This window comes from Gigantopelta aegis, chromosome 6 (genome assembly GCF_016097555.1).
Source record: "Gigantopelta aegis isolate Gae_Host chromosome 6, Gae_host_genome, whole genome shotgun sequence".
Classification (NCBI taxonomy): Eukaryota; Metazoa; Mollusca; class Gastropoda; order Neomphalida; family Peltospiridae; genus Gigantopelta; species Gigantopelta aegis.
Window position 1 is genome coordinate 87,447,730 of NC_054704.1, and position 15,290 is coordinate 87,463,019.

Here is a 15,290-nt window from a genome sequence, read left to right on the forward strand (position 1 = left end):
CCATTACTATAACATGTCGCAATGACTCAGGTCTCTAGTATTCTGATGATTTTAGATCAAATATCCACTTATACGTGAGAAAGTGCAATATTGATATTTTTGTACAAATATGCACATGTATGCATCGGCTGGTGTGTACACAAGGAGTATGGGTGCACCAAATTCCTTGTGCATGTGTCTGCATTAAATTGTCTGTCCCGAGTTTTTTGCCATTGTAACAGGTTTCAGAAAAGTAATGAATTTTCAACGACTAACATTACATTAGAAAATCCAAACTTGCAAAGGATAGCGCTCTGCGTAATATATACAGATGTGATAACACGCACTCATTAATCACTGTAAAAACAGTGATGATATTACGTGTTCGCGAAAGGTGAGCATATCCTACCTCACCGGTGGTACCGGCCATGAGCACAACCTACAGCAATCAAGACCTTAGTTGAAATGTACAAGATTATTTTACTACAAAGGTGAACAGGCATGTGCAAGGTCAAAATAGGGCATTGCATCAAACATGATTTTAGACAAGGATGCTTTATGTCGCGAAATGCCCTCTGAGTGTCTTTCATAAACATTTCTGAAGGCTCTCAGGATATTCTAAACAAGAACATGTAATTCCTATTTAATTTTAATCATGTAAAAGGATCTATTAGCCAGAAACATGTTACAACGGCAGCAAACTAAGGAGAGTCCCTGCAACAGTTGTACAGAAAGTCGCACCTTGTGCGTACGCGTTGAACTCGTCTTGCGGCAGGTCGTGTAGGAAGAGAGCGTTCGTCGTCGCGTGGTGTGTCCGGGCAATCAGCTCCATCAAATTTACCTTGACGTCATCCTCACCTGACAAAAAACCTGCAAGTAGACAGGCAGTCTGCTGTAAATATTCTTAAAAACAACACAACAACAACAACAACAACAGTAACTAGATAATAATAACAACAAATTCGATTAAAAATACTGTTCTGAGTTTGAAAGATATATTTTCTTGTTTAGAACAACAACAACAACAAAACATTAAAAGGACTGTTCTGAGTTTGCAACCATTATGAAATATTTACCATTAACAAAGCCTTTTTGACGAGTAAAATTACATATTAAATACATTTTCTTGTTTAGAATACCAGTTTCTGCATATATAATGCGATTGCGGTCGTCTGCTGTTTGCAGCAGTCACTGTTGATTTTCGTCCTAATATTTAGTTTTTCGAAATTATTGGTAGGTAAAATCTGATTTGGGCTATTATAGAAATAGGGCGACAGCAAATTAAACACCTTGTTTATACAGATACTGATATTCTAAACAGGAAAATATCTTTCAATGTTACAATGACTGCAAACTCAGGAAAGTTTCTTTAAGATATGAATATCATTACCATCATATTAGTATCATTATGAAGACAAATACCTTCTTTTTTGTTAGATTTGTTATTGCCCCAAAATACATTGGTAATGTTAGGATTGGGGACTCCTAATTGTCTCATCCTCAGGTATATAGGACAGAGCTATCCCATGAAAGAAAGCTATGTGAGAAATTTCTATCTATCCTACATGAGATATCACGCGCACTTGTTTAACATGACGTCGTTGGTAATATATGACGTAATATTAATGTCACATGGTGAGGTGAGGTCATTAGATACAGTTTTAAATTATTAAAACCTTCATTATAAAAGCTATCTTGTTAATTTGTGTCAAACAAACACGATAAATATTATAGTTTATTTATGATAAAATGGTAAAATAAAAACGTTACTTGTTCAGCCATCTTTGCCTATTCGTGTAAAATAATGGTTTATTTACGGAATGAATGAGATAAAAAAGACTCCCATCATATACGGTCATATGGGACAGAAAACGTACACGCTCGGTGGTGAAGATTTCGACCATGGAACTCAGCAAGCCTAATCCCTGGTCGAAATTTCCACCACCTCGGGTGTATTTTTTCTATTCCACATGACCACATATGATGGAGTCTTATATTCATCACCTTACAAATACCATTTTCATTCATGACACCAGCATTATTACCCCGCTTCATCAATGACATTCCGGAAGACAAAACCCACAAATTTGTGTTAACAAATCTCCGGCACAATTGTGATTGCTCCAGGTGTACCAGTGCATGCGAAATATGAACGCAAGCCCATATGTAGCAGAGAGACGTCCATAAAATATTTTAACTATACCATAGTACTGACATTGTAGGCGATGATGTATCGCTATTCCCAAGCGTATATATCTCTTCATCTGTAAAGGCACAAACGACATGCAATGGGCGTTTCGGGAGTGCAGAGCACACATCGAAGATAACCTAAACTAATTGTTACATTAATCATACACCCGAGGCTTTCCACAGCTGGAATAATTATAGGACTGAAAGGCGGGAGATAACAGCTGTATCTTTCATTAACTTACATACACACAAACCAATTGATACACATCCTGTATCTACCATCAGTCTTACTAGGTGGACTCTGCTAAGACATATCGGTGAAAGTCTGGACATCCCACTGAAAGTCTAGACTCTTAAAGGGACACACCCTAGTTACGTTTATTTGTTAACCATTACGGCGTTGTTTTTCGCTATTAAACCCCATTTTTCACAAATAAAATTGCACTTTACTTACATTTTATTATTTAGAATACACATTCACCTGAAGTGCTTTTTGGTAATCCTGATGTTTGTAAAACCACGAAATGCATTTTTTCCACAAAACGTGTTGTCGAGAAAAAACTGTTAAGCAAGCGAGGTCCAATCTATTTTTAATGTCACAGACGTTGGTATATCACGTGACCGTTATCATTTTGGTTCGGTTTGTTTTCTCGTGCACGGTTCGTGCAATCAACATCCGATTTGTTGTTGTTTATTTGTGAGATTTTTCTTCACAGTTCGTGAACATTTTCAGTAACAATAAAGTTCAGACAAGTAAGTGTCTCAATACAAAACGTTGCAAACCCTTAAAACCAATAATTTTGCTAAGTCTTACGATATCTGGAGAGGGGATACAACCAGGACAGAACAGTTGGAACATGTCCAGGAGAGGTGAAACGAACGCACCCCAAGTCTGTGAAATTTGTCGTGACGTAGGCATTGTTGTGCTTCTAACGGTGACATCAGAATACTAACTTTCAAAATTATTTCAAGCAATTGGGACATGGGGATTTCCATGGTATTTATCGATATAAAACCTGCTTTTTCACTCCATTTGATAAAAACGTGATCTAAGTGTGTTACAGGTTTGTAGATTAACCAAATTATAATTTATTTTCGCTGGATGGAACTAGGGTGTGCGGCTTTAAACTATACTAACGGCATACGATTTCAGGGTCGTACTGAGTGAAGGAACAAGTGGTAGTTTCTTCAAACCAGAAAAAGGCTGTTGTTTTTGTTTTCTAGCTGGTGAAGACCCCATATTACTGTGCCCTAAGTCCTCTTTTTACCCACTCTTTACTAGTTTTGGTTAGGTAAGACTATAATAACTATTGAAAACATACTCAGTGTTAGCTGTGAAACGGTGAATGTTTGTTCAACGATACTCGGCCACAGCCTAATCGACCGTGCAGTTCATTAAATATCTTATATGGTCCCAGGTAATTGCAACAGTTGGTCAAAAACATTCAAGGATATATCTCATGTATATACTTTTCCATAGACAAAAAGAGTACACGTGACAATATTTGACCAACGACAAGTCGAGCATCAGCTGACACGGGAACTAATCTAATAATTTTAAAACGAATGGCGTCTGCTAAAATATTCGTTAGTCAGTAAACACACGTTTCCGAGTTATTCCGATTTATTTTGATAACAAGGCTCTTTCTGTTATTGTTCGCGACATAGACGGACGTAAAAGAAAAGAATCCATACGTTTTTTGAAGATTACACACTTATCGGAACACGCTCTTTTTGTCAGGATCGCGTTCGATGTGGGTAGTACTATAACAAACATCATTTAATCGCGGAGTCTCCAATTTTAAACAGTGAATACTGCCATGTCTGCCATCAGTAAGATGTGTGATACAACTGCATGTCATTAGGTATTGTCATTGTATTTTCTGGCTAGTAAACTGGTGTAGTATAATATAAGCCCACGATAGACGTGCTCGAACCGTCAGTGAATGAAAGAACACATCAGTTGATGGATGCTCAGTAAAGTAATTGTCGGTCTGATCTTTTGAAATTTCGTCTGCAAATCTGAATACGACATATTTCGTATCTACACAGATATATAGAGTCCAAAAGATTTTTAGACAGAGTGGTGACGCTACGATCACTTGATCTTAGTAATAAACTCAACAACAGGGCCAATGAATTTTGGATTTTGCTAAAATATTGGGGTTTTTTTTATGTTGTTGGCTATTGGATTCGTATGCAGGCTTTTTGTGTTGATGGCTATTGGATTCGTATGCAGGCTTTTTGTGTTGTTGGCTATTGGATTCGTATGCAGGCTTTTTGTGTTGTTGGCTATTGGATTCGTATGCAGGCTTTTTTGCATAATGGGGACGGGACGTAGCCCAGTGGTAAAGCGTTCGCTTGATACGCGGTCGGCCTGGGATCGATCCCCGTCGGTGGGCCCATTGCGCCATTTTTCGTTCCAGCCAGTGTACCACGACCGGTATATCAAAGGTCGTGGTATGTACTACCCTGTCTGTGGGATGGTGCATATACAAGATCGAAAAGAGTAGCCCATGAAGTGGCGACAGCGGGTCTCCTCTCTCTATATGTGTTGTCCTTAGCCATATGTCTGACGCCATATAAATGACCGTAAATAAAATGTGTTGAGTGCGTCGTTTGTTTGCATAATGTGTCAGCACGTAATCTCTAACTACTCGCGTAACTTAACTCCAATAATCACACTTAATGTAAATGATATACATGATTGACACGCTTATTAACCACCCGTGGTGATAAATTAATGCAGGCAGCTAGACAAAATTTATTAACGATTTAATTTAAGTGCATTCTCCACGCTGCAAGTGCTATATCACGATATTTGTTTTGCTAAGTATTCGTGATAATAAACAGTTACAAAGTAATTGATCCCACATGTAATCTTTGCCAAATTTACCTAAGAATATCAGAATAATTGTAATGTGCCGCCACTCGGCGTAAATAGTGGTTTCCTCGAGAATCATTGGCGAAGAATATAAAATACATAACAAGTATTCATTCAAATGGAAGCCAGTTATTACGTATGTCATATGTTTACCACCATTAACTAAGTGCGCTTTGCCAATACTTGCAATTAAATCCTCAAAATATAATTTAAGATTTTTAAAATTACTTTTCTTGATCATATTGACATTGCTACGGATTTTTTTATTTTGGTTTTGGATACAGTAACTGTTTAAAATTTTATTGTGATTATGATTTTACTCTTTCCCATCCAGGACATTATGTAACTTTGTTTTTAAATAATGTTTAAGATTTTATTGTGATTATGATTTTTCTCTTTCCCATCCAGGACCATGTAACTTTGTTTTTGAATAATGTTTAAGATTTCATTGTGATTATGATTTTTTTTCTTTCCCATTCAGGACATTATGTAACTTTGTTTTTGGATAATGTTTTGAGACACTGCTGGGATTCCTATTCTTTAATAAAAACAAAGCAAGAAAGAAAGCAAAAAAGAAGGAAAGAAAACAACCTAGTGTAATTTGGTGGTTTGAGAACCCACGAATGATAAGTCGTCTATGATTCATTTTTTTATTTTTTATAAAACGCCATAGTGGGTGCCATCTGTCTGGAACAGTGCATGCTATCTGCGGCAAGAGTAGTCGAGCCAGCTGAGTCACTTTCTCAGATAGCAAAGAAAGAAATGTTTTATTTAACGACGCACTCAACACATTTTAATTACGGTTAATATGTCGTCGAACATATCGTTAAGGACCACACAGATAATGAAAAAGAAAACCCATTGCCGCCACTCCATGGGCTACTCCTTCGACTTAGCAGCAAGTGATCTTTTAAATGCACCATTCAACAGACAATGCCCGAAACCTTAGTGGTATAGGGGCATGTAAAACATACTCTCTCTCTCTCTCTCTCTCTCTCTCTCTCTCTCTCTCTCTCTCTCTCTCTCTCTCTCTCAACAGACATGATAGTACATACCACAGCCTTTGTCACACCAGTTTTGGAGCACTGGCTGAAACGAAAAATAGCCCAATAGGCACACCGACGGGGATCTATCTTAGATTGACCGCGTATCAGCCGAGGGCTTTACCACTAGGCTACTTCTCGCCCTTTCTCGGGTAGCATGCTCAAAAGACAAACATAAGTATACACCCTCATTTGTTTGTAATAGACTGTACCTTCTAACCTAGGTTGGATTCAAGAGATTGCACCCAGGAGATGCATTCCTGAACATCAAGTAGACAGCTACACGTTAGGAGGTTATGCATAAAACATAAAATGTATTTGATTACATAAAATCTAATTAGAAGGGGCCATGTCACCTGCATGCTGTATTTGGTTGGATAACACGCGAGAACCAGCCATGATACTAAAACATCGTCAAGTTATTATGACAAATGTTCCGAATACAGTATAAAGAACCAAATCGCCATAATGTCATTTTATAGACCTTTGTCCCCAATGCGATGGAATCAAACTAGGCCTTGTTGTATGTCAATACCTTATCAGATTCACATTAGTTTTTATCGACCTCGAGTTAAGTGACCGATATTATCGCCAGCTAGACCGACAAGCGCTATGTCATTTTGATCCAGTGTATCAAAGGACGCAATTTAACCGACCCAAATGATGTAGTACTAATCATTGTGTTATCACGGACACTCGATGCTATGTCGTTTATAATATTTCCATTACAGTGACACCCAAAGCTTGTTGTTAATTGTGATATTCAAATAATCATTAATGTACAAACACAAATATAATCTACAAAATAAAGTAAGTGCAAAACAATCCAATGGATCATCAATACCAAAGTCATCATCGTAACATTTACGTACTAGATATGTCGGTAGATAAAAGATATATCGTTACTAATGCAAAACAAAACATGATCGTACATATTATCAGTTTATCTTCTTAATCTTTATGATGATCTCAATGTTCATTTGTCTATGCAGTGAATATGTTTCTAGCCAGAATGCGACATGCACTTTTCATATTCTCTAAGTCTTGAACAACCAAACAAGTTCCATTTGTCCGAGGTAAAGCGCTCGCTTGGAATCGAACCCGTCAGTAGGCCCATTGGGCTATTTCTCGTTCAGGCCAGTGCACGACGACTGGTATATCCAAGGCCGTGTTATAAGTGTTATATGTGTTATAAGTGTTATATGTGTTATAAGTGTTGTCCTGTCTGCGCGACGGTGCATATATAAGAGATCTCTTGCTACAAATGAAAACAGTGTAGCGGGTTAACTATGTGTAAAAATTACCAAATGTTTGACATCCAATAGCTGATGATTAATCAATCAATGTGCCCTTGTCTTGTGGTGTCGTTAAACAAAACAAACTAACAAAATAAGACTAAAAAGAGAAAACTTTTTCGTAGTTTACCACCCCCCCCCCCCCGCACTAATCACGTAACGGTTCCGTTTTCATTTTTTAAATACAAATTCTTGCAAACTAGAATATTTAACTAAGATATTAAATTTCTTCTATTTCTATCTACAGTTTGTCTGTGAATTAGATTAATTGAAAAAGAAGTGGAAGTAAAAGGCAACTGATACCAAGTTATCCCCTGTGGTAGGGTACACCTTAAAATTAAATTTATTCCGGGAATACCTCTGACAGTAATGAGAGAAAGGAGATCTATTAGGCAGCTGTTACGTAATTACGTGAAAGGTTAACATGTCCAGGTTAAAAGTAAATTTCTTTACCAGAATTACTGACATTGTTTTTGCTTACTTCTCTTGGAAACATTACTGATTTACACGACCATAATCAGACGAGATCAAGGTGTCTCTTTCACTCAGAAATAGTCTTGTGTCGTGCTCGCATCGGTCATACATATTTGACCCATTCATTTATTTTAAAGAAAGATCCTCTACCTCAGTGTGAGCACTGTCAGTGTATTCTGACGGTGAGCCACATTTTGGTGGAGTGTAAGCATCTTAAAGAAACTCGAAAAGATATATTTGGCCAACGTAATATGATGGAATCATATCGATTCCATCCAGAATTACTTTCACATTTTTTGCGTGATACTGACTTTTACTCTAAATTTAATTTGATCTATCTGTGATATTTGTATTTTTGCACAGTTCTTTACACTTTTTTTGGATTTTTATATTGATGTTGATCATCACTTCATGTTTTGCATTTACCATATTTTGACACCCAATAGCTGATGTATTTTTCGTGCTGGGGTGTCGTTAAACATTCATTCATTCATTCATGCATTCTTTCACCGAGGGTCGCGATCAGCTCAGTGGTAGAGCGTCACTTGGGATCTGGTGGGTCGCAGAATCAACCGGCCTCAGTAGACTCGGTCTTTCCTCCGCACCAAGCAGTCTCCACATGACTGGTACATTAAATACCATGGTATGTTCTGCCCTGCGTGTGCGAAAGTGCTGCGTCCTGAAAGTAGTAACATGTGTGACAGCAAGGCATATGGGCTCCCAGTTTTAGAAGTGGAAGGGGGGTGGAGGCAGACTCATTTTTGCCAAAATTAAATGAAAATGCTGAAATTGGGACAACAACATTTATTCATATTAGCATTACTGCCAATCAGCTATATATAATAGGGTTGCGAACGAATCACTACGCATTTTTACGTGGATTACAACTATTGTGTGTAGAATGATGGAAATAGTGGTATATGGTGAAAACGTTTCAGGCAATCTCTATATTTTTGGCACGAGCCCGAATTTGATTTACTGCCTCCTGTTTCGTACGCTTATGGTAACGTGTTCACCGCCTGTCTCTTTCTCTGTCTCACTCTGTGTCTGTATCTCATCCCTCCTGTATCACTTTATATCTTTCCCTCCTCTCTCTCTGACAGCTCTCTCTCTATCTGTTTGTCTCTCACAATAAACCATATACCAGACACCAAATAGACATAGTTTAAATAAACATTCCTTTCTATCATTATCCGAATTAAACGTCAATGCGATTTTACGTTATAAAAGTTGTATACTAACATTATATATCTGTATATATGTATATATTATGTGCTCAAAGACCATTAGGCCTAATGCGAATAAAGTTACATATTATTATTGAATGCAATGTGTTGCTATCACGCGGTTTTGCATCGCTAAACCTTCCACGGAAAACAAATTAGGGTGAGGATGGGCGTCTGGATCTATTTTCCTCAGCGCCCCCCCCCCCCCTCCGATTCCCCTCATAAATGTTCACCTATTTTCGCCGTGCCCGCACATGCCTGACCATACCTAAACTTCATTATGCGCCTACGTCTTATCACCCCCACCCGAAAACATTCCTGCTGACACCCATGTTAATTATATACAGCTTATGACAGTTTGAAAAACAACATGTGTGACCACATGTTAACAGATAAAGAGATAAAGAGATAAAGATAACATAGACTAGTTTTGAGAAGATCGTTATCTGTTATGACTGTCAGAGAAACAAACCATGACCAATGCAGGTTTAGTATGTAATTAACCAGAACAGCTGCATTTCACAGATTCTGCTAAATAAAAACTAAGTCCGTCACAGATGTAGTAATAACACGTGGACCGTTGACCTGTTACATATCCTCACTGTGTTATACTCGTATCCTCAGGGCCAGAGGGCGGGATCTAGCTCAGTTGGTAGAGCGATTGCGTGAGGTGCTTGCCTCGTAGGATTAAACCACCTCAGTGGACCCATTCCCTGAATGTTTTTTTCCCGTCCCAGTCAGTGTCCCACGACTGGTATATCAAAGGCCGTCGTTGGTGCTGTCATGACTATTGGAGGAAAATACATATAAAGATCCCTTGCTGCTAATAGAAAGATGTAGCCGGTTTCCTTTAAGACTTCCTATCATAAATGTTTGACATCCAGTAGCCGATGATTAATAAATCAACGTGCTCCAGTGGTGTCGATAAACAAAGGAATTAACTTTCCCTTAGGGTCGTATCTGTGTAGCAAGGGATCTTTTGTATACACTTCCCCATAGGCAGTACAATACATACCAGGACCTGTGATATACCACTAAGAGCGATCGATCCTGCGACCCACCACAGCTGACAAACGACAAAAGGCTGTAGTTAGGAACTGACTAGACATTTGGGTCAGCGTGTCGACACACTACAACAGACTGAGCACCATGCCAGACTCGGCTGGTTCAGACCACCCGGAATGTACAAATGGTTTACTCATTGACCCGTTTCCTCAACACTGACTGAAGCGACTTGGAGCACACCATGCAGTCACATGGTAGTGTTGGGAATCGGTTGGAATTCCTTCATCAATCATAGGTTATAATCGATTGACACCAGCCGATCAAGTTTCGATTACTCAATCGTTTAGAATTATTTGAGCATAAGAAGGATTTCAATAATAAGGACCATGCACTTGTTATTATGTTCACTGGGATCTAGACCCTACAAATGGCTAATTTGACCTTTATTAACTATATAATATCTTATTCTTTATTTACACATGAAAACAAAAGCCAACGCCAACACATTTACATCAATTTCATCATCTAAACTGGAGGTACGGTTAGTTAACATTTACCCCGCAAAATCGATTATGGATATTTATCATCGATCATCACATCGATAGAGCCAAACCGATCATTGTTAGATTATAATCGATCATTGGACCATCACTAACAAATGGCCAATCGAAGAAACCAACGGGGAATGTATCACATAACTGGACAGGAGGGATTTTTGTTTTGCATACCAAAAACTCATGAAATAAGATTTTGTTTAAACCGTATACTAGTATTTTAAACAAAAGATTGCAGGAAACCAGCAACACAAAACAATAAAAAGGTTTGTTTTATTTAACGACGCCACTAGAGCACATTGATTTTTTTATCTTATCATCGGCTATTGGACGTCAAACATATGGTCATTCTGACACTGTTTTTTAGAGGAAACCCGCTGTCGCCACATAGGCTACTCTTTTACGACAGGCAGCAAGGGATCTTTTATTTGCACTTCCCACAGGCAGGATAACACAAACCATGGCATTTGTTGAACCAGTTATGGATCACTGGTCGGTGCAAGTGGTTTACACCTACCTATTGAGTCTTGCGGAGCACTCACTCAGGGTTTGGAGTCGGTATCTGGATTAAAAATCCCATGCCTCGACTGGGATCCGAACCCAGTACCTACCAGCCTGTAGACCGATGGCCTAACCACGACGCCACCGAGGCCGGTCACAAAACAATAATGGCAATTCCTCACCCGACGCCCCACACACCCATGTGATCGATTCTGGAACAGCCGTAACCCACCAGAAGGTGCAACGGGTGGACTATTATGACACTGAGTTTTGTAACATGGTTTTAACGTCATTTCTGTCGGGTCGAAATAATGGTCTTGTTTTGTTTCCAGGTGCCATATTCAATTAACGTCTTTTTCGTACTATGGCCAGAGGCATTAAATGTTGGTTGGTGATCAGGATATTATGGGTATTAATCTCTTTATTTAGCTTTAGAAAAGATGTTAATTACTTTTCACAATCAAAGAATTTTTGAAGAAAACAAAGCAAATTACTTAATCAATAAAAATCTACAGTTAACTTGACATTAGCGGTCAAGTAAAAGCACTAGATCCGTGTTATTTAATTTATTATTTAGTATTGATATAATGGACATGTTAGATGCAGTTACCGATGCATTCATCCGTAAAATAAAGGTTTATGGGATTCACACTGTTCAGGATTGTATGGGATTTAACAAGTCAGTGCAGATCCGTAGATGGGTTAGCCACAGGAGGTCATAATGGACAAATATACGGGAACGGGAACCGTATTTACGTACCCATACCCAATCAAGATTCAGGCACATCTGTCACGGACTTGGCATCTGAAATCGCCAGTGACTAGACAAATATAGTTAGTTAGACAGTGTTTATGGTTTTAACAATAGTAAAACACAAATACCTACATGAATAAAGTCACACCAAATAATTAGATTCACAATGTATCACTACCGTAGTATGGACCTTATTGTTATATATAAAAAAACATGTCCTTAAAGCTGACTTGTTCCCCATTTCACTCTAACCCCCAAACCATAATAAGTAGATTTGACTCTAAACCAAATACCATAATATGTCGATTTCACTGTAAACTAAATACCATAATATGTCGATTTCACTGTAAACTAAATACCATAATATGTCGATTTGACTCCAAACTAAATACCATAATATGTCGATTTCACTGTAAACTAAATACCATAATATGTCGATTTGACTCTAAACTAAATACCATAATATGTCGATTTCACTGTAAACTAAATACCATAATATGTAGATTTCACTGTACACTAAATACCATAATATGTCGATTTCACTGTAAACTAAATACCATAATATGTAGATTTTACCATAAAACCAAATACCATAATACGCAGATCTCACCAGTATATAGTCGTGCTATTTCCTAATAATTGATTTCGGGATTTCACACCAAAAATAGTTTCCAACTTCATAAAACAATAAATGCTAATACATGATAAAATAGCATGTGTGTAAACATTGTCAGAATAAACATCATGTACAGTACGTACAATCGTGAATAAAAACAGTTATTTCTAAGACCCCATCTATAACATACGGTGTATATATAACCAGACGTTCTACGATATAAAAACAAACCGGAACTATTGCGTCCTCCAGACTGTTTTTCTTATTCTCATTTTAGCGACTGGTGCTCGTATTTTATCACAGGTCAGCACTCGCGTGACCTCACAAACTAAAACACGTGTTCATTTAAGTCTGGGAAGGAGATAAACCAAAATCTATTTTTGACTTTAGAATCTTAGTATAATGTTACTAAGTGAAAAACTGGCGTCATTAGTAACAACCTCTGGTGATGGTGTGGGGGGTTTTGTGGGGTTTTTTTGTGGGTTTGGTTTTGTTTAGGTCAGTCATGGATTTGCAAGTTTCCTCAATATCAGATTTAGTATGAGTCTAATATATTTATTCATGTTTTAAAAGCATAATTAGTAAAATAAAGCATGTAAAGTTTATCCTGTTTAGTTATATATGCCGTATTTGTGAATTGTATTTTGTACTGGTTCTCGTTTGGGTGTTTTGTGCTATGTAATAAGTATATAATGTACTGTATGTTACAATTTAGTGTACCGGTACTACAGAACACTATAAATAGGTGAACTTGTTTTGCAGTTGCACAACCTCCCTAGAACTACCCAGCATCCGCAACTATTGTCAACCATAAAACAAAAGTGTGTAAATAGTGATATAACATCAAACGTCAACACTATTTTATGGTATGAAGTAAAATGCTACCGATAGACTGTATTGTGTTCATTATGGTGTACTCGGGGAACGTAACATGTTTCACGATTGGTAATACCTTCTAGAATATCATCAGTTTTATTTGATTCCATACCCTTTATCTTATACAAAGATACGATATTGACAATCGTTATCGTTTTATTTACGAATAACTATGCATTAGGCAATTGGTATTTTGTATGCCAATACTTTTTGCCACTAAATACATAACTTACGTCAGAAGCATCGGAATTTGATATAGTGCAACGAATCAGGAAGCTAGGCTTAACAACCTAATATTTATTCCGCTGCCATGATGCTAGGGATGATTCAACAACAACAAAAGCACCACCACCACCAACATAATATACTAAAGAAGAAAAAAAAGAGAAAAAACCCCTAACAAAAACTTCATCCTGAAACTTGAAAACATGTTTTTCTTACAAAAAGGTATCACCCATCCCATGATGGTACTATACGATAATCCCGCCTGTTACCCTGTCTCATAAACTGTTCACGCACACGCATCACTGGTTTATCATTCTACAAAGCGTTATTAACACCGGCGGGTTATAGATTTACACCGTAAATCTATTGTTACAGTCAGCTGTATACAAAAATCATCCAGCTCGTGATATAATGAACAGATCTAGTATAGACATATATATGCCAAGCGACATTATTTATTTATAAACATTATACACTATTTGATGATCGATTAATTACGACAGTACACATTTGGTTTGCATCGCTTAAACCATGAAACACGATGTGATATCCATTAATAGACTGCATAGACTTAAATATAAATGTCTAGAACAGAACTTTATTACGCTCAGGCTGTTATACGTCATATGAGGAACGTGTAATATACGTTGTAGTGTCCAAACATGCTGGTATGATAAAAGTTAAAACACACTTACCTATGTTGTGCACGTGCTCACGAGCCGTCGTCTGAGACAGGTGAAACAACATGTACACACACACGGCCATGTGTCTGGTGTGAACGTCTGTTAATTCCATGTTTCCTAGACTCGATCACCCACTATCTAGGATCTGACAACGAAGTTTTATAGAGAAACCCATAATTTGGTTCGTTCTCACACCACATCATCGAATATCTTCCCCTGCTTACGTCCCACGTGTTACCAGTTGCAATACATCAACCGGTATGTCATGGCAGTGCGGAAAGAGTGTCCATCTTTCAAACTCACCAACATGCCAGGATTAGGACATCAGTACGGAATCACTGTCGATGTTATCCAGTTGGAAGCACGTCAAGTCGCAGTTAACCGATGGCCTATCCCGCTATATTGTTACGCTGGTATCGCTACCCCATTTAATCGGCGCTAGCAACGTTCCACGCATTGATTTGCCATGTAGAGTGTTTTACTCAAATCAGCGATTTGTAAACGAGTCATTCTTCAAGTATGTACACTAAACACACATTAAGCGCGACGCTACATTCCTACCGGCGCACACACAGTTTAGTTAGACGTCGCACGGTCAGTACATCTACGCACGCTTACGTTGTCTATCAAAGTTACGAGACCACACATAACGTAATTTGATTCTAGGCGCAGTTATGAACGTGTTTATAGTCTGACAACAAACATCAGCTGTGGGAAGCGCTCACCTTATGTGCCAGGATTAATAAAGGATTCTTATACGGCGGGAGTTCTACTTAAAAAAAACCCAGGAACATGCAATGTTCCAAAGTGCATTAAAGGCATGCAACATGCAATGTTCCAAAGTGCATTAAAGGCATGCAACATGTAATGTTCCAAAGTGCATTAAAGGCATGCAATCACAGACCATTGATCTATTTAATAGTCCACCAAATATTACCTGAAAATATGTACATTTTATTTGTCCACATAATAACCACATCCCACT

The 15,290-nt window shown here is 37.9% G+C and overlaps 1 protein-coding gene across 1 annotated transcript in view; it reads right to left on the reverse strand.

The window, feature by feature from the left end:
- Positions 1-14,681, reverse strand: part of LOC121373909 (glutamate receptor ionotropic, kainate 1-like) — a 46,761-nt gene extending 32,080 nt beyond the window's left edge. The window contains exons 1-2 of the mRNA XM_041500725.1: positions 14,318-14,681; positions 721-849 (exon numbers count right to left, since the gene is read on the reverse strand). Coding sequence (XP_041356659.1) covers positions 721-849; positions 14,318-14,417 — 229 coding nt within the window. The 5' untranslated portion in view covers positions 14,418-14,681. The remainder of the gene's footprint in view (positions 1-720; positions 850-14,317) is intronic.
- Positions 14,682-15,290: the final 609 nt, after the last annotated feature.